Source organism: Cyprinus carpio, chromosome A1, assembly GCF_018340385.1.
Source record: "Cyprinus carpio isolate SPL01 chromosome A1, ASM1834038v1, whole genome shotgun sequence".
Classification (NCBI taxonomy): domain Eukaryota; kingdom Metazoa; phylum Chordata; class Actinopteri; order Cypriniformes; family Cyprinidae; genus Cyprinus; species Cyprinus carpio.
This window is the reverse complement of record NC_056572.1, coordinates 19,799,854-19,820,004: the sequence shown is the minus strand read 5'-3', so window position 1 is coordinate 19,820,004 and position 20,151 is coordinate 19,799,854. Positions and strand designations below refer to the sequence as shown.

The 20,151-nt window shown below is 37.1% G+C and overlaps 2 protein-coding genes across 4 annotated transcripts in view; one reads left to right on the top strand and one right to left on the bottom strand.

The window, feature by feature from the left end:
* The window catches only part of LOC109069270 (E3 ubiquitin-protein ligase MARCHF4), a 45,993-nt gene extending 41,110 nt beyond the window's left edge, over positions 1 to 4,883 (top strand). For 2 of the 3 annotated variants that reach the window (XM_042756908.1, XM_042756920.1), the window contains one exon: positions 3,413 to 4,883. In XM_042756908.1, the coding sequence (XP_042612842.1) occupies positions 3,413 to 3,879 (467 nt within the window). In that variant the 3' untranslated portion in view covers positions 3,880 to 4,883. The remainder of the gene's footprint in view (positions 1 to 3,412) is intronic. The other variant, XM_042756914.1, reaches the window with a different exon arrangement.
* LOC109069271 (propionyl-CoA carboxylase subunit alpha) overlaps positions 4,799 to 20,151 on the bottom strand; it is a 52,454-nt gene continuing 37,101 nt past the window's right edge. Inside the window, exons 17-23 of the mRNA XM_042756904.1 lie at positions 19,868 to 20,081; positions 18,664 to 18,766; positions 17,251 to 17,349; positions 15,325 to 15,378; positions 8,728 to 8,868; positions 6,835 to 6,912; positions 4,799 to 5,752 (exon numbers count right to left, since the gene is read on the bottom strand). Coding sequence (XP_042612838.1) covers positions 5,684 to 5,752; positions 6,835 to 6,912; positions 8,728 to 8,868; positions 15,325 to 15,378; positions 17,251 to 17,349; positions 18,664 to 18,766; positions 19,868 to 20,081 — 758 coding nt within the window. The 3' untranslated portion in view covers positions 4,799 to 5,683. The remainder of the gene's footprint in view (positions 5,753 to 6,834; positions 6,913 to 8,727; positions 8,869 to 15,324; positions 15,379 to 17,250; positions 17,350 to 18,663; positions 18,767 to 19,867; positions 20,082 to 20,151) is intronic.

Genomic DNA, 20,151 nt, shown 5'->3' with positions numbered 1-20,151 from the left:
TTTTGGATACATGCTGATGAATTAATCTCTGTTTGAGAATTTTTACCACGTTTAAAATCTATTCCACAGACTTCTGCATATTTGTGTCAAAAATCGATGTGAAAAATGCAAGGAGACTTTACAGATTGTGTCTGTGGTTACAAATAAGTAATACAATATAACATAAATGATACATGGAAAGGTGGCAGTAATGAGAAGTGATGCAATACAAAGTTTAAAAAAAAAAGAAATTTGCTGCCAACATTTATTTAAACAACACTGAATAATTTTTATATGGTCACTAAGATTCATAAGTGGAGTGTCATCATCGGAGATATTTTCTTTAGCTGTTTTATCCAAAGTACTGCATGAATAGGGTTCACTAATAATAGTTAGATCGAGGTTACTTCTTGTGACAATGAAAAAATAATTTTTTTTTAAAATAAAATAAAAAAAGTTTAATTATTTTGCAATATATTATTATTTGTCACTATTACCCAAAATATTGCAGCTCATTTCAAGATTGCTGGTGGGACGAAATGTTGCTACAGCCTTCGGTTTAACATTGAAATTTGATTGTGACGTGTGGGGCGGGGCCGAGAGCCGTGGGAACGGAGCGAGTTTTTATGTTGTTGTTTTATGTTTTATGTTTTATGCGGCAGTCGTTTGTGAGGGGCTGCCACTTTTACTTTAGTTTCATGTTTGTTTATGATTATTAAAGTTTTTTTTTTTTTAAATGTTCGCCGGTTCCCTCCTCCTCCTTCTCGTAGCTACGATCATTGTTACAATGATGTAATTTTGCACCTAATTATAGTAATTGGTTTAAAATCATCTGCCATAAGATAAATTCATCTGAAAGGAAAGTCCTATGGGGACAAAAAATGAAGGAGAATGAGAGCAAGATTGAGAATGAAGCTAAGAGAAGAGACAAGTGGCAAAGTGGCTTTTCACAGCCGAACCTTGTTCCCATCCACTGTGGGACTGGTTGGGAGCCAAAAAATCCCACACTACAGCAGAATAAACTGCTGATAAAAATTCAAGCTTTGCCCTGGGAATTTCCTTCAGCTATCCTCTCAGCTCAAGGAAAATGTGTGTGTTAAATCAATACACATCTCACATTCTCTCCTTGTAATGAGAGGATGTGCAGTTCCACTAGGGAAGAGTGGCTGAGAGAAAGAGAGAGTCTGGAAAATCAGGTTGCAGCAGCAGCAATAAGCATCTTCATGATACTGGAACGCTAATAAACTCCCCCACAACCTAATTTCAACTCGTACATATTTGCTGCATATAAATGCCACTGTGAATATATTAATTCTGTTCTGTGTATAGAAACTTCAGTAATAACAGTAACCACTACAGCATCAACTCTAGGATTAGCGCTTTCCCCCACATTTAACCGAACAAATGTGACTGATGTGATATGAACTTTGAAACAAATTCAGTGCATTTCCAGCACTGTATAGTTTTCTCAAGGCTGGGACTTTGGCTTAGGCTCTTGTAGAAAAGTCTATTGAAAACTGTGGGTTGTTATTACCTTCTCACACGCTGCTTGTTTTAGTGGTCTGCAGTGTTTCAGTGATAATGTGTGTTAGTGGTGTGCCTCATTGATTGTGGAGCAGCTAGAGTGAGAGGAGAACCGCAGGGCTCTAGGGAGGGCACTAGCCTTTCACAGCCATCCGAGATCGCTTTCAACTCCACTAGAAACAAGCATTCGTAATCTAACATTCGCAGAGAGCTGGATTGTAAAAAAAACTAAAAGCTGTCATCAGAGCTCAGAGAGTGAAAATCGAAAGAGGGGAAAGATAGTAGCAGTCTGGTGCGCTTGTGCAAAAAAGAAGTGTAGAGCTCTTGCAGACATTCAGAGGGAAACCCAGTGTCACATAAAATATTAATGCAGATCACCGTTGTCTTTCTATTTGGATCTCTGACGAAACAAATTCAATGGTGTGTTAAACCAAGCTGGAGGTGTAAAAGTACAAAGAAATCATATTGACAACACCTCAACACTTTCCTGATCTATATCACACCGTGTTTGTTTGCTTAGTCTGCTCCCCAGACTGAGCTTGGTTTCTCCAGCGTTCTTCACCGTGCACTGCAAATTTCCGTGATCCATGATGTCACTGAGATTTGAAATGTTGCAATTAAAATGCCGAAGTAAACCATTTTCTGCAAGTGTGGGGAAAGTTTCTGTATTAACATTGTAGCCTCAAGACACACACTGTTTACTCATAGCAGAATTACACTGGATTTAAGAATTTACGTAATTAAATACAGAAAAGTGGTGCACTATTTGATGAAGTAGTCATTTTAAATAATCATGTACTTATGTTACTGAAACGTTAATTCAGTATTGGCTTGTAAAATGTCATGATGACCTATGCACTTTGGAGAGCTAAATTAATTGTGGAGTAAAAAGTAAAAAAAATTTTAGCCTGGGAAATGTAATTGAGTAATAGTAAAAGTGTTTTGAAATAGAAGAGAGTAGAACTCTTTATATTGTGATGTTTTATCTGTGAAGCTCATGTGTTTTAGTGTGAGAGTAACTAGCTACTAGTTATTACACGGCTCTTTGGAACACATGGTTCTGACTGGTCAATCCTCCCATTCAATAGAGTGATATTTCCGGTTATCCAGTCATCTGAAACCAGCCCTACTTTCATATCTCAATTGTCACACCATAGAGTCTTATGTTTTAAAGAAACATAACTCAACTGCCGCCATCTTGCGTATCAGGTATGCAAGTAAACTGTAGTAAAAACAAAAAAACAAAAACGGAGTACTTAGATATTAATATTACTGTAATATTTTTGCAGTTACTGTCTTGTTGCTAGGGTGATTGTTTCTAAGCAGAAGATTTAAGTGCATAATTTAAAGGCACTAATTGTTAACACACACTACTGTCCAAACTGTGAGTTTAATAAGATTATTTTAATGTTTTTGAATAAAGTCTATTCTGTTCACCAAGGCTGCATTTGTTTGAACAAAAATACAGTAATTATGAAACATATCACAATTTAAATGAAAAAATGTTATGTGAGTATACTATAAAATGTAATTTATTCCTGTGATGCAAAGCAGCCATTACTCACATGATCCTTCGGAAATTATTTTAATATGCTGATTTCCTGCGAAAACAAACAAACAAAAAAAAAAGTTCAATGTTGAAAACAGTGCTACTTCATATTTTTATGGAAACTGAGATACTTTTTTTCAGGATGAATAGAAAGTTCAATGAAAAGCAATTATTCTAAATGTCTTTACTGTCACTTCTGATCAAATGAATGCACCCTTGCTGAAAATTGTTTCCTTAAAGAACCAATTAAAAAGACTTTCAGCAAATGGGATCACTTCCTAGGCGGACCCATTTGTTTATGACACTGCCTGACTGTACATTATTCCTCACTTAGCAGATCCATCTTTTCTTCTCTTTTAGCTCTGATTGTCCACGAAGGTCCCTCCGTATTTCGCATCTTTAACCGCTGGCAGGCTGTTAATCAGCAGTGGAAAGTCTTGAACTATGACAAGGTGAAAGACAATGAGGAGCATCAGAAGACCGGTGCCACATTCCGGACCCTCTCTCTGCCGCTGACGCACCGAATTGGGCCAACCGGCACGGAAGGTGAAGCCTCCACCTCCACGTCCTCCCTCATGGCTGCAGCTGCAGCAGCAGCCGCGGCAGCCACCGCAACCCCTACCACAAACTCTGTCCCGTTGGCAGCAGGTGCCACGACAGAGCCGCAGGACTCATCTGAGCCCAGCAATGGGCAGCCCTCGCTGCCAGACCACCACTGTTCTTATAACATCCTTCATCTCCTCAGCCACCACCTGAGGCCCCAGGAGCCACGCGGACAGACCAGCAACAGCAACCGCGAACTGGTCATGAGAGTCACTACAGTGTGAGGCCTTCGATGAAGTCCAGTTTAAGGTTGAATCTCTGCATGCAATGTATTTAAAAGAAAGGATTCACTGAGGAGAATTAAACTGTGTTACCTGACGACCCAGTACAGTGCTGTCCGGGTTCAAGGCGTTTGTTTTTTCTATTTTTTACAGTATTGAATAAAACAAGGAAGCGGTTTCTCTCACAGCGGCTACAGGAAAGATTATGGCCATAAAGCTTCTTATGTGAGCAACTGAGAAAAGTCAAAGGTCAGTGGGGTGGAGTCTCTGAGTGTATTGTCAGCTCAAGGCCACAGTCAGAGCTGTGACCGTTCTGAAGCACAACCATAACAATGCAATCCAGTTTCTACACTGACAGCCACTGCTGAACTAAAACAGCTCAGAGTGAAGAACAAACATGTTTGTATGTAAAACATGCAACATCACACTAATTTTATGATTGCTACATGTTGTATTTTCAGATAAAATCCTATTATTAATGTCACTTGCGACGATAAGCAAGTCTAAATCTATTCCTAACAAACCAAATGGGGTATTGAAGGATCAAACCGTTGTGTTTACACTCACAGGCAGTACATTTTTTAGCGAAATCAATCCTCTTTGTCTTCTCTCAGTCTTGTACATCAATAACAGGAAACCAGGTTACAGTGGAGACAACATGCAGCAATCATACATTCCGAAACTACACAAGGTGGCCCAGTTTGAGGCAAATTCTTGGTCAACTGACTTATTTTGTTTACATTTGTTAAATTTATGTGAGAAAAAGGTTGCTAAATAAAAAAAAAATGTTGTATGTGTCTATTTCTCTTCTGGAAATAGCTGCTGCCACACAGCATCCAATCAAATTATTCATTTCAGTAATGCATTTATTGTGTTTCCTTTCCAAGCCTGAGGCTTCAAGCAATCAAGAGCACTTGAAATGTTTACATTAATCCCATTTTTATTGTAACACGTACATTTTTTTTTCTCAAAACAAATACAGACAGAAAGTGGATCTACTGTAAATGGCTCAGTACTAAAAAACAGGAAACCGCTCCAGTGCCTCCTCCAAGCCTGACCACAGTCTGATAGTCTGTGAGTAATCATATCTGCCTTCTCCTTGTTAATGCTCCGCTCCTCTGGATTTCTCAATTTAAGAAAGAGAGGAAAAGACTGAACAATTAAAGCTCAAGCAAATTAACTGTTTGAACAGTGCACCTCCAGACCTAAGAACAACTTGTGCATAAATAATCACAAATGGAGTTTAATGCCTTTGATGACAGAAATGAGGTACAAGTTCTATGGAAACACTTAAATAGATCAGTGTTGGAGTGGTGATTTGAAGATGAAGAGTGAATAGGCCCATTATGTTTGAATAATCATGGAGCTGAAAAATCATTGCATAATATGACTTAATAATTAAAAATGAGTTGCAGCAATGCAAAGCATTCAAAGCACTTCCTCTAAACAATGCTAAATGTACACAAAGAGCAGAGAAAGACAGGAAGGGAGTGTCCACAGTTTACACTGACTGAATTTAAAGATGCTTTCAAACTGCTGCTGATGTGTGGTTAATTCCATGTGAAACAATAAAACCTCCAACGGACGACCAAGGCACAAGAGATCATAAGTGTTTTGACATTTCCTTCACTAGAATCCAGCTAAATTCCAGGCAGATGGAAACATTATTGTCATAATGAAAAAAAGGAGTAAAACCATGAGGGGGAAAAAACGGAAAACAAATGGAGGAATGTTCCATCTGCTCTACTAGTGTCTTTGTTTGCTCATCCACAGCGACTGATGATCTTCAGAACCTGCAGGTGATCTGCTACTCCAGTTCCACCAGTAGATCTCCCTCTCCGACTGTATCTCCAGCTTTACAGTGCACACTCTTCACCTGAACAATAACACACATTCTATTAGGAGAGTCCAAACACTCTGCATCTGAGTCAGTCAGAGATGTCAATCAAACACTGGACACAGGAAACTTCAGAGAAACAATGGAGAAAATATTTAACAAGAAAAATAGAAAACACTGTTTAATTAAAATCACACAAGAAATATCTTTACAACCACCTGTACAAATCTTCCTACACAAATGCATATGGATGATTCAGTTAGGGCAACACTGCGGGCCCCTAGAATAACTTTAAAGTAATTTCTTTCTTTCTTTTTCTATAAATTATAATTTATTAATTTTAGTACTTTTAGGATACAACCGATGTTAATGCTTAAGTGATTCTAAACTTTACTATGAACCTTGAGTATTTTAAGAAAAATACACACACATGCTGAATGAAGCTGCATTATTTTAGTATCACAGAGATACTATTATAGTTTTCATTAATGTTTTGAATTTGTTAGATTTCTATATTTTGCATTTTCATTTTCATTTTTGTAATTGCTGTCATTTTTACTCGTTTTATTTACGTCTATATAGTTTTTTTTTGTATTTTTTTTTATTAATTTGTTTTATTAATTTCAGTCCTTTTAGTACATTAAATACATCAATCAAACTAAGTCCAAATAAGAAATGTCTTGGCCACTATCTGGAAAAAAAATATATATATGTAAAAATGTTTCACATAAAATGATTTTTATGGTTATAGTTTTAGTTAAATATAACAATCCTGACATGAAGTACAATGAAATATCCAGCCATCTATCAAAGGAACCATAAACACCATAATCTGGTTTTAGCAGTCTTACAAGGAGGGAGAGACTTTTTCCAGTAGCTAAGTGGTCTGGTCAGAATAGTGTGGATAGTGGTCAGTGTGGATAATGGGCCACGGCCCCGCTCTCTATCTCTCTCTCTCTCTCTCTCTCTCTCTCTCTCTCTCTCTCCCTTGTGGTGTTGGGTACTGTAATGTAGCTATGTGGAAGAGTGTGTTCTTTATGTCATATATCGATTTATGATGCACAGAGTAGTGAGGAGGATTATATATCAGCTTATGTATGTGTGTGTGTGTATGAGCTCACCTTGGCAGTTTTAGCTGCGGTCATGCTGTTTTGCATCTTCATGGCTTCAATCACACAAATCTCCTGTCCCTCTGCAACTTCAGAACACCAAAGAACAATAAACCACAACAGCTATTCCGCAATGAGTACTTTATAATAACTTCTTGAAACACGTGACTCATAGAATATTTCATAGACTTCTGCAGGTCTAGTACATAAAACCTGAGCACAAAGAGCAGGGGAATATTGTAATATAATTTTCATAAAGGCTCATGCATTAGAAGAGTCATAACAGTTAACAAACGCACAAAGCTCACTGTAACGTGAGAGCAAAATCAATAAAAGAGACTTCTGTTTATATCTATCAAACTCTCCATTAGGGAAATGGATTATGGAAATAAGCGAGCACTGAGGAATTACTGGTTCCCTCTATCCACAAGGATTAATTTCTGTCTTATCGATACAGAAGTGCCGAAATCAGGTGGTGTGTTAGTTTCTGTTGTGTGTGTGTGTGGTGACTAATCAGTGTAAGAGCTCTTCATTGCAGTGCTCTTGTGTGTGTGTGACGCTGCTGAGTGAATGAGATGTTTTACTGGAAGGGCTCAGATGTATTAGCCAGACCCAGCCGGTCTGTGCATTATATATATCATATACATTATATAATATATATATATCATATAAATTATATATATATATATATATATATATATATATATATATATATATATATATATAATATATATATATATATATATATATATATATAAAACTGGTTCCCTCTATCCACAAGGATTAATTTCTGTCTTATCGATACAGAAGTGGCGAAATCAGGTGCGGACATTTGTCATACTGAAGTGCAGTGTCAGCTTTACAGATGATGTCAACCTAATGCAAATCACGTTATTTATAGCCATAGTTCACTCAAAACAGAAATTCCGTCCTCATTTACTCGTCATTTCAAACCTGTATGACTTTCTTTGTTCTGTGGAACACAAAAGGAGATCATTTAATGAACACCTGGAAGTTTGAAAAACAACTCCGTATTTAAAGCTACACCGTGTAATTAGTTTTGGTCAAAATTAGCCAGAAGTAACAATTAGAAGTTAAAAATGTCTTGATGAGTTTGTTACTTATAAACACACACATAAACGGCACCCATTCACTGCAGAGGTTTTATTGGTGAGCACATGATATGCTAAATTTCTCCAAATCTGTTCCCATGAACAAACACACTAAATGGTCTGAGGGTGAGAGCGTTTTCAGCAAATTTTCATTTCTGGGGGAACTATTCTTTGAAATAATGATATTAATTATTTTATTTTTTTGAAAATGCCTAGCCAGATTGCACTGGAAACTCCAAACTCTTGCTATTCATACCTATGTGTTTAAGTTTTCTGTGCGCCATCTAGTGCTTCATATACTCCAGTTAAGTGGGTGACGGAAATGTTTCCATTTACACCAATGTAAAAGGGGCATTTTTACTGTTCAACTGCTTCAATATCAGGCTGCCTTTTTATTAAGCAAATTGATCTGAGAACTAGGAAAATGATACACAAGCCACATGTACTTTTTGCTGCATGAAGGTAATGGTGAGTAAATGATGACGGCATTTTCATTTCTTGGTGAACCATCACTCTATGAACTAACACAAGATAAAGTGTACTTACATACTACATTTATTGCCAATATCAATGTATTCTTTCTCATCTTGTTTCTAAGTGACTGACATGTGACTACTATCTCACTGTTTTTGTGTGAAATATTTAGGGTTCAGCTTCCTTAAAAGTAACAATTATTTCACCCTTTGAACAATCCAAATTAAATGTGAATCCATTTGTTAAACAGGGAAATGGGGGGAAATCTAGTTCTACTGATTGTGCAGTGTATTTGCACTCTTTCCAGTAAGTGACTTACATTGTCTCCTGGTTTAACGGACACAGCCACCACAGATCCTGGCATTGGAGAGCGGAGGATACTACTGGTGTCTTCTGGAATCTTCTCTGGCATGTGCTTACTGAGGTATGCTGCCAGTTTACTCAGCACACGCAACTTAAACTGAGCACATGAAACACAGAGAAACGGTTACACATAGACCTCAATTATACAAACAACATATAATACAAGTTAATGAGACACTCCAAAAGAACATCAAACACACACAAACACATTTCCCCCAATTTTTCTTTTATTTTTTAACAATATAAAGTCTAGTGCACATTATATCTTATTCAGACCAAATTATAGCCTTGTATGCTTATTTAAATAATAATCACAGAAGATTGCACATCCAAGAAAATTATGGAAAATTACTTGCTTGCAGGGCTTTCAGATACTTGGAAATGCTGCAGAATCTACCCATGCTTTGTGCCCATGTATATTTAATTTTTTTGCCTTAACTGCCTTTGACTAATTTTTTAAATCTCATAAGTTTTGGTAAACCCACATGAGTAATGCATCTTCTGAAGTGCTCTTTGTAGCATCGGAGTGATTTATAAACTCCTTAGACTTCCTTCTGTTTGGAACTGCTTTTCACCGGTTCTTGTTATTTTTGTGTAAAGAATGTAAAAGACAAAGTGTGCTGGTTTATTTGGTTATAATGACCCCATTAGGCCCTGGTGTTAGATGCTGTAACTGCATCTTTTCATTGACTGCCTTTCAAAATTAGTCATTTATTCTGAATGCAGTCAAGCAAGAAACACACACTAGAGGTTTGAAAGAGGTTTCTTCTGTTCACCAATGCTGAATTTATTTGATCAAATTAGAGAACAAACAGCAATATTGTAAAATGTAATTTATTCCTTTGATGCAAAGCTGAATTTTTTTAGCATCATTACTCTAGTCATCAGTGTCCCATGATCCTTCAGAAATCATTCTAATACACTGATTTGCTGCTCAAGAAACATTTCTTTTCATTATCTATTTTGAAATTGTATAATAATTTAAATGTTTGGATTTTTTACTTTGTCTATTTAAGATTTTTTGTCTTCACTGGCATATTTGATCCATTTGATGTGTCTTTGCTGAATAAAAGTATTTAATTTCTTAAAAAGAAAATAAAAAAATAAAACTTACTGACCCCAAACTTCTGAACACTGTGGCCAATATTTAATTATATGTGACCCTGGACCACAAAACCAGTTTTAAGTTGCTGGGGTATATTTGTAGCAATAGCCAAAAAAATATTGTATGGGTCAAAATTATTGATTTTTCTTTTATGCCAAAAAAGATATTAAGTAAAGATCATGTTCCATGAAGATATTTTGTAAATTTCCTACCGTAATTATATCAAAACATAATTTTTGATTAGTAATATACATTAAAAATTCATTTGGACAACTTCAAAGACTATTTTCTCATGATTTTGATTTTTTTGCACCCTCAGATTCCAGAATTTCAAATAGTTGTATCTCGGCCAAATATTGTCAGATCCTAATAAACCAATGGAAAGCTTATTTATTCAGCTTTCAGATGATATATAAATCTCAATTTTGAAAAAGGTTTTGTGGTCCAGGGTCACATATTATAGCAGATCTGTCACTAGTTCCAAGGCCTTTTTTTTTCTTTTTTCTATTTTTTGAAGGCTATATTTTTTCCCATTTTAATGTCACAGCTCACAACAAACAGCTAAGAAATGGTTTGAGAGTGCAAAAGCTCGTGATTTTCTCCATAGCCTCCCATCTTCACCTTTAGATGGCAGCACAAATCTGTATCCGATCACATGCTGGGCAGGGCAGCTAGCGGTTTATTTCACTTTGTGTGTCTCAGACAGATGAAAGGCTCTGTCAGTGCTCAGTCTAATTCAATTAACAGACGAGTGAAGCCTGGCCCTCCGCACTGCTCAGTGAATGAAAAGCAGTTTTGTCAATTTAATGATTACCAACGCAAACACACACAACCTCTCTCCCTCTCACAGCAGCAGCAGTATGCCAAGAGCATCCGCCCCCTGCTCTCCATACAGACACTAATGGAGAGCCATTAGCTCATAACAGCCTGCAGAGCAAATGAAGAGCTTATTAATACAGTCACAAAAAGAACAGGGCACTGACACTACAGGATGGAGGGACGAGCATGTTGTGAGATGAATATTTGAGTACAATGGGGGTCATTCCTCCACACCATTTTCACAGCATTATATTCAAGGAGTTCAAGTTCTCAGAAAAAGCTTCATAAATTATATATAAAACGTTTCTGAAAACTTGTTTCAATGTTCTGCCAGAGTCCATCCTCAACAAAAGTACCAGATACTTTCATTTTACGAGTTTTTTATGGGTGTGTTCATACTTGGATTCAAAAGGACTGTGGTGCGACTGCTCCGTTAATGTGGTTCATTTGAATAAGTGTGAACGCTGCCATCTGAACCTCGGTTTGCACCAAACAAACTGACCAAGACCTTCTTTTTCCACTTCCAAACAAACTGCTGCAGTTCGACAGAAATATGAATGCAACGTGGACCAAAGACATCTAAACGAACTAAAAACATTCTCTTAGCATATGAACTATGGCAAGCGATATGAGCTCATCATGTTCATGCTCATGGCCAGTTTGGGACAGGCATCTCTTTGAAGCGGATGTCCATGTGTGCAGCAATTCTGCCAATTTCTGGCACTGTTTTGACTCCTTTACACATTCTATAAGCTCTTTGTGAGTTATTAGCTGTTAAGAATACCACCATATGTACACACATCCAACAAGCACATTTAGCCCAGCACACAGCATTGTTTGGTAAGTTCTGTTGCAAAATATACATAAAAAATGCTGTCCAATCAGGTTGTGGATGTATCTTTGTGCCTTTTGTTTTGTATTTTTAGGTTTGGTGTTAAAAATGACGGGAATATGTAAACCAGGAATAATTGGATCAATTTCTTTTTTTGGTCCGGACCAAAAGAACCAAGTGCCAAGCGTAAACAAACCCTACGCATTTCCCACCCTCAGTGGTACTTCCTGACCAGCGTGTCATTGTGAAGAGCCCCTTGTATATTAGTGACGATGTCATTTCTGAGCTATATTTAGCAGAAAGGAAAAGGTGGCTCACTCATTAATCACTGGTTAGCTCTCTGAAGGGAATATAGCTGCTTTCCAGGAATTCAACCAAGGAAGCCTTACATCTTGTGTGTTAAGCTCAGTTCACACACGTAATGAAGGGTGATGATTCTGTGACCGGGGTCAAATCACTAAATCTCTGAGCAACAAGGTGAAGTCACAACTGAAATATTTAGTGCTTGCCAGCATGTGCTTAGAAGTACCACAACACAGCTGGGTATTTGAACTTTAAATATAGAAATATAAAATGTGAACTTAAAATGAAAAAAAAAAGTCTGAAATTACTATAACTAATTTTCCACGATTTATCATTACAAATTACATTACAAATCAATTACATTACAATCTGGGGTCAGTTAGAGTTTTTAAATATTTTGATTCTCTATGCTCACCATGACTGCATTTATTTGATCAAAAATACAGTAAAAACAGGAATATTGTGAGCAGTCATTACTCCAGTCTTCAGTGCCACATGATCCTTCAGAAATCATCTGTTCATGAAAAAAAATCTTATTATTACCAATGTTGAAACCAGTTGTGCTGCTTCACATTTTTGTGGAAACCAAGAAATATATATTTTTTTTTTTTGTAAATGTCTTTACTGCCACTTTTGATCAATTTAATGCATTCTTGCTGTATAAAACTATAGATTTTTTTACTGTCCTCAAACATATGGCATATTACCAGTATAACAATTTGAGTAAAAAAGGTGAATTAAAAATTCAGAAACATACATTTTAAACTGCAGGAACTTTGGATATGGCAGATCTGTAATCTGTTATGACAAAGCCCAATTTACAGCATTCATTACTTCAGTAACACTGTTACATAATTCTTAAGAAATCATTCTAATGTGCTGAATTGGTGCTCGAGAAACATTCTTATTATCAGCGCAGTTGAATATAGTTGCGCTGCATAATGATGTGTGAAGACTGCAATAAAGCTGCTAAAGCACTGAGTGCACTAAAGTCCCTGTACACTTGTGAGTAAAATTTAAATATTTTAAAAATGATCAAAAATGAGCATTTCTATACAAACAGAGCAGTCCATATTCTATTGCTGTTTTAAGAAACTAAAGCTATTCCAGGTACAACCTGTAAAACTGAAGAGAAGACTTAGGCCTCTGAGTTTCAAAGAAAATGCCACATCTGCTACTGACAGATATTATAGATGGACTGGAATAATTAAGGTCAGATGAATCACAGTTTGAGGTGTTCCTCTGCAAGGTTCGCAAAGTCTGTTATAAGCCAATCACACCTAGTGGAAGCGCTGCAGAAAACATGATATGAGACTGCACCTGAATATTTAAAAAAACCGATTGCCAGAATGCACAAGGTCTGCACAGCTGTGTCACATGGAGGCTTTCTACACACATTGAAGAAATGTAAAGTGAACTGTCACAAAATCATGCTCCATTCTAGAGCAAGGGGTTGTGGGGGATATTAGCCCGTAAAGCATGCAAATATGCACACATCAAAAATCAACCAGAAACATTATACCATCCTGGCACCACTGACATCATTTTCAATTCACCTGGATTTGGGACACACTAATCCTAATCTTGCATACCATTTAAGATGGATAATATGCAAATTTGGGATGCAGCCTATAAGGTCAAGATAAAGTTTTGATTATTAATAATAAGGATAAAGGCATGATACTGTTTCTGGTACTCACTAATAAATTTTTACTCATAAATTAGGTTAGAAAAGGCGGTTTGAGGCTTGAGGTAGTCTACTGATGGTCTCACAGCATTTCTGAGTGCCATTCCTGAGAAGAAACATCTATATTACTTTTCTAACAGGAGGAAACTCTGAAAACTGTTAAACTCTGGTTTCTGCCGGACATGATGGAGAAACAGACAAGCGCTGAGGACCACAGCCCCACTGTCCCGTTAACACAGAATGAACGGAAGGCATCCCATAATAGCCGTGACCCCAGGGAAACTTTGAAACAAACCCCTCAGAAGATCTTTGAAGCCGAGACCCCCCATGAAGCACACACGTGTGCAGTCTGGAAGCCGGCATTTCCTCTTCTTTTACAGAGTTGCTGTGTTTTTGACCTTGTTTGTTTGTTCAAGCTGGTGATACGCTGATGCTGATTGTTTAGGTGGCTTTGGGTAAACAAAGACGGGACAGCTTGGGTTGATTTGTAGTTGGGTTAAGACACCTGTGCATTGCTTTGGCCACACTGAGTGTGAGAGTCTGTGTGTTTGCGTGTTTGGCTAATCGACTGGCGTGTAAAGACAGGATACACACTCCTGAGAGTGACATTATATAGCATGTATCACCCAGCATGCGGTACACCATAGAGGCTCATGGACATATAGTCTTAAGGTACGTTCAAAACAAAAACAATAACTTTAACCAGAGCCTAAAATGAATACTTACCAAGCTCCAAGTGTGTGTAAAATCAGCACTGGTAAATATGTGAAACAGTGTTTCTCGCCAGTTGGCCAGTAACTTTTTTATTAATTCTAACAATGCCTGAGAACGTGATATGGTTTAACACAAAAACTGTGTTGCAATTATATAATTCATTATTTATGAATTTATATTTACTGATAACAGTGTTTTCAGTGTCTTTGTTTGCAGCAAATGCTGCTCCACATGAAGTCCATCTATGCAAGTGCTATGAGTTTGAGTCACTTATAATGTGCATTTAAAAATGGAACATGCGCCAACCATCTTCCCAAGTTTGAAATGAGAATTATTATTATTGTTATTATAATATACATTTAAATTATTATATAATACTTTTAAAAAAATGGTTCGGAAACGCTATTATTTCTCTGTGTCTTTATCATTATAGCTGTGATGTGGACTTCACTATTCCCGAATTAGAACAATTATTAAAACAGTATCTTTTTACATTATAGCTTTTATCCTTGGTGTGATTTCAGTCATAATGGTACTTATCAGCTACTGAACGACTCACACAACCAATACTTGATGATAGACTACAGACAGATAACTAACAGACACATCTGAGACTAGAACGGTCTTTAAAAACATTCATATTAGCAATGGTTCTCAACTGATGGGTCACAAACAAACAAACAAACAAACAAAAAAAATGTTTCTGACAGTGTCTTGGACAACAGGAAAAAACTAAATAGTAGTAGTTTGGCATTGGTTTGGCATGCTCATCCTTAAAAAGGACCCTCATCTGTTATATACTGAAAAAACATAAAAAGTATGCAAGATAAAAGAAAATATGACCTGAAAATTAAATGCGAGTTAATTTAGAGTGAATCTGAACATTTGTGCTGTGGACAATTATTTGCTTAATAAATAATACATAAACTAAATAAAATAGTCCAATGTTAAAATCGAAGAACAATTTGATTGACTTTAATATGATAGATTTTGCTAGGCCACCATCTCCATAATCTGGGTTTTGAAGTAAAACCAGTTGAGAACCACTGATATATAGTTCATGCTACTACGAGGTGCTTGTTTAAAGACTTACTGAAGTGCCCAGATACTGCAGGGTGATTTCTCCAGCTGCTGTCCGCAACAGACACTGCATTCAGAGACAAAACAGTAAAACACAATGTGTGTTAATGTACTGCTTATACCACAGCCATGGTGAATTCTTCACACGGTGAGTTCTGACTTGCCAACATGTTTCTAGTGTATTGATTCATTTCATTAAATACACAGCTGGTTTGATGACCTCATAACAGCTGCATATAGGTGCCATAAGAAAATAGTTCTACACACAGCAGGTTTTTAGGGTCAAAGAAAACATAGGTAACCATAGTATAACTAAGGGATACATGTAAATAGTATATAAGGGATATAACTATACAAATAGTTCCAACTCTAAATTCTGTTTGGATGAGTATGTTTGAAGCAGTTGTAAAATACAAATAAACACACTCATCATGATGCATTCTATTATAATAAAGTTACTACATTGTTAATCAAAAATAAAATAATTGTTTATACATTATTAATTACGGAGCCCCGCACATGCGCACGATTTACTAATTTGTTTCCTTGATGTACTAAAATGTGCACACAATTACTATTTAATTCCCTTGATTTGCTAAATCGTGCATGACTTAGCAAATCGAGGGAATGAATTAGTAAATCGTGCGCACAATTTATAAATCGAGGGAACGAAACAGTAAATCGTGTGCATGACTTAGCCTACTATTTTTTCCTGCATGCCATGTGCGAGGCTCCATAATTAATATTAAATTTAATGTTGTAAAAAAAGTAGGTAATTTCCTTGAAGGGATTTATTTTACATAAAACAAATATTTTAAATTTTTATTAAAAAAAATACATGACATTGATTTTGTCTGGGATGCTAGTCAATTTATAGCGGAAAAAAGAAAAATCACAATGCAGTTGATCAATCAGAATCAAAAACTCCAAAGAGCTGCGTAATAAGCTGAATAACTGACTCTGGATCAGTGGCGAGGCCAGTAATCTCAAAGGTGACTGATGTTTGTGCAATAGTGTAGTCCTCTATTCTGTGCCTCTATCCAATAATATTACGGGCTTATCTAATGAATGAACAATCCCAATTAAGGTTACAACATCAAACTAAAAGGGATACATTTATACTAAATATAAATAAATAAAAAAAAAGAAGAAAAAAATAACTAATTTAAAAATACTCCCTAATTTGTGTAACTTCATAGTTCATGAAGACATGAAATCCCATGTAGGAACTCGAAATTCTCAATCATTTTGGACATTTACAAGAACCATTTGAACACAGCAATTCAGCAGAATAAATCAGGCTTTCCAAAGATAAATGAGCCTGTGTAGGACAAATTAATTCATTAGAATGAATCAGACTTTCCTAGTTTAGAAGTCTGTTTAGAACAAAAACATTCATTAGAATAAATCAAACTTTATAAAGCTACATACAGTATGACAAAAGAAGGAGCATTTTGGGATTAATAGATTCACTACAATAACTGAACAATGCAACATTGCAAGCAAGCGCAACAGTGTGGTTGTTCACCTCCATTCTTTTGGCTGTAAAGTAATAAAAATGTGACATTTAACAGCAATCTTTATAATAACCCGATAAGGATTCAATACATTGTATTCATTAAAAACAGCAGTCGCAAATCTCGAGAGCGAAAAAAAAAAAAAGGTATATGTGTATTTGTATAAATGGTTATTTTGCAGTTTTATTTCCACATTGTTAGTATATTTTGGCAGCTTTGATTGACTAAGTGGACCGGTCAGTAATCTGGGTCCTTATGTGGCCTCTGGACAGCTGGACTGATTGGACAGTTGAAAAATGTATTTACAACCACGGTGTAAATATTACCACCTAAGGTGCATTACTTATCAATAATTCATCATAACTTTGCAATAATGATAAGAGTCAATTATTCCCTACGTATGCATATTTATGTTTGTCAACCTGGAGATTCCGGTGTTTGCCGTTGATGGTGATGGGCAGCAAAGCTGAGGCCAAGTTCCATTCTCCAGACACTTCAACCTTCTCTCCATCTATCTCCACCTAAACCAACAAACACACACACACAGTAGGAGTTAGATGGAGGACAACAAAGTCTGTTATAATTGAGTTACACAGGAAAAGGCCTGAGCTGATCTGTATGAAAGAAACAGCAAGACAAAGAAATCAAATGTAAGTTTCTGAACTCATGTAAGGTCAGTCAGTAGTTTCTGCACCCAAATCCACCTGATGCCTGTTAGGGGAGGTGGGGGGTTTCATGTTAGTCTTTTCTTAAAACCAGTGTCTCTGGTCAAACTGATTACCCTCAGCCCTCAAACACTTGTCTAAACAACAGTTCTGAATAATCAGTTACATTCCCAAAGCAGGCTGGGACACTGAAACCTCCAGGGCCCTCTCAGGAGCAGGGGGTCCAGTTTGAAGTGCAGTTCTGGGAGAGAAACACATATCCAGCCCTCAGCTGTAAGAGAAAGAGAGAGAGGGGTCCACAGAGATCAGGTGAGGCCCCTGAACCCCCGAGGCTCCTTTTATCCCTGACTGAAGGGCCACAGGTGTCTAAACACACAGTTACTGAGTGACGTCTTAGGGAAAGTGTGAGAGCTGCCACTCTGTGAGGGTCTTTCAGTAACAGAATAGGAAGACACACAGATCCTAAAGTGATTTAGACTCAAGAGTTGAGGGATTGATTTCAACGCAAATACCAGCACAAAGAACATGGGCATTAGCGAGAGAGCAAAAGCGCTCACTAGGAGTACTATAACAGAAGCAGAGAACATACCTTCTCACAGAAATCATCTGAATAAGCAGCATGAGTTATGATTTAATGAGGACAATATTTGTTGAAACTGCGTGAAATCTGACATGTTTGCTTATTGGAATCACAAAAGTTTGTAAGTCAACCACCTGAGCCCCAGAAAAATGCCTTAGCTTGACAAAAGACAAGAAAAGAAAAGAAAAGAAAAGAAAAGAAAAGAAAAGAAAAAAAGGAAAGAAAGGAAAAGAAAAGAATCCTCCCAGCGCTTTCCTGTCATCTTTCTCTACTGTCTTATCTATAAAAAAAAAAAGTGCATAAAAGGCCCATAAAAATATATTTAAAAAAAATAAACAACAGAAAGCTTGCAAGAGCATTCCCAAATTAAATGCAATAATAAAACATACATAAAAAACATAGATAAAACATAATATACTGGCCATTCATCTAGGGTGCTTCCCTGTCTATGGTCCGAGATACTGGGACAGGCTCCTGAATTTTCCACGACCGTACACAGGACAAGTGCACTACTTAATGTATGAAGTCTTGCACCACAGCTCCTACTAAGATGTGACATGAGATGTAATATTTTGAACAATTTCACTCACTGTATAGTTGTTTCCAGCCCGAGACACACCCAGCATGTGTACGCCTTTATCAAGTTCCACACACAACTCCCACTGTCTGCTCTCTGCAGGAACAATGGACACCCTGGAACACACACACAGAATGTTTCTCATTAGTCATAATGGGTGCTTCAAATACACTGTCTTTCTCTCTATTTAAGTCAATCACAAATCTCTCACTGTACCCATTTTCAGCTATAAAGTGTCTTTCCTCTACAGATGAACTAAACCCCAACCGCACACACACACACACACACACACACACACACAAACCACCTGGTTGCTGGCTGTTTGACTGACAGCTAGGAGACCTAAAGTAAATGTATTAGGAGGAATGCACTGTTTTTCCACTGTGGTGGGCTGCATTTACTACAAAGAGAAAGTCCACCCCCCACCAATAACTTGTGGAACACATAAAAAAGAGAAAAGAAAGAGACAGAGAAGGGGGAAACTGGAGAGATGTTTAGACAGATGGCCTCTCTGCATCTTTTTTTTTTATGTAAATTGGTGGCCTTTTTCACTAGCCGAGTCTAAGGGGTAGATTGACAATAAATTAATTTAGAAGTAAAAGAAGAGTTACATTAAATGTATTAAATACAACTTCTGTTTTTTGTGGTTATACTTTCAAAGCAGTTTGATAGTTTCATACACTCAATGTTTATTCGGAGTGTTGTACGCTGGCCTGCTGGGCTTCAATTGTAAGCAGATTACGGCCAAGCGCATTTCCTGTTTGTTTGTACATTCGGAGGTTATTGTCTTTACTTTGTATTTTACCTGGTATATTGTGTTAATGCTTGAAAAAGTAATAGGTGGATTTACACAGCATTATAAGGAAAAGTATGGAACATGGTGCCCCTGAAGCATAAGCTTTCTTTTACAAGCACACAGAGAGATACTGGACTGATGCAGATATTCGGAACTGAAACAGCTTCAAGGAGAGAAGATCCTTTTGGAATATTCTTTATTACGCATTATTATCTGTTCCCGTGAACTCATCTACATCTTTAATGGCCTGACAGTGAGTAAATATTCAGCAAATTTTTCACTTTTGGGTGAACTATTCCTTTAATAATGGTCATAGAGCACTTGGAAATGGTGATGATTGTGAACTACTGTTTAACTAATGACAAGAGTGTCCATAGGTGTCAGTGTGTGTAATGCAGACGCCCCCCTATCGGTCTCTCACCTCAGATCTCCCAGGAACTTCTGAGATCGGAGCTGTGCAGCTACATAAAGAGCCGCAGTCGTAGCCAGCAGCTCCCGTCTCTCTCCTGCTGTTAACATGTGACCTTTGAACCCATCAGGATACACCTCCGGGAGAAACTTAGTGCTGATATCACCAGACACAAACCGAGGGTGGACAATGATCTCTCTCAGTAGAGGAATGTTATGGGTCACACCTGTGCGAATGAGAAAACTGGAAATTAATGAAATGTGGTGCATTTGAACTATTTTGGCACTAAATTTCTG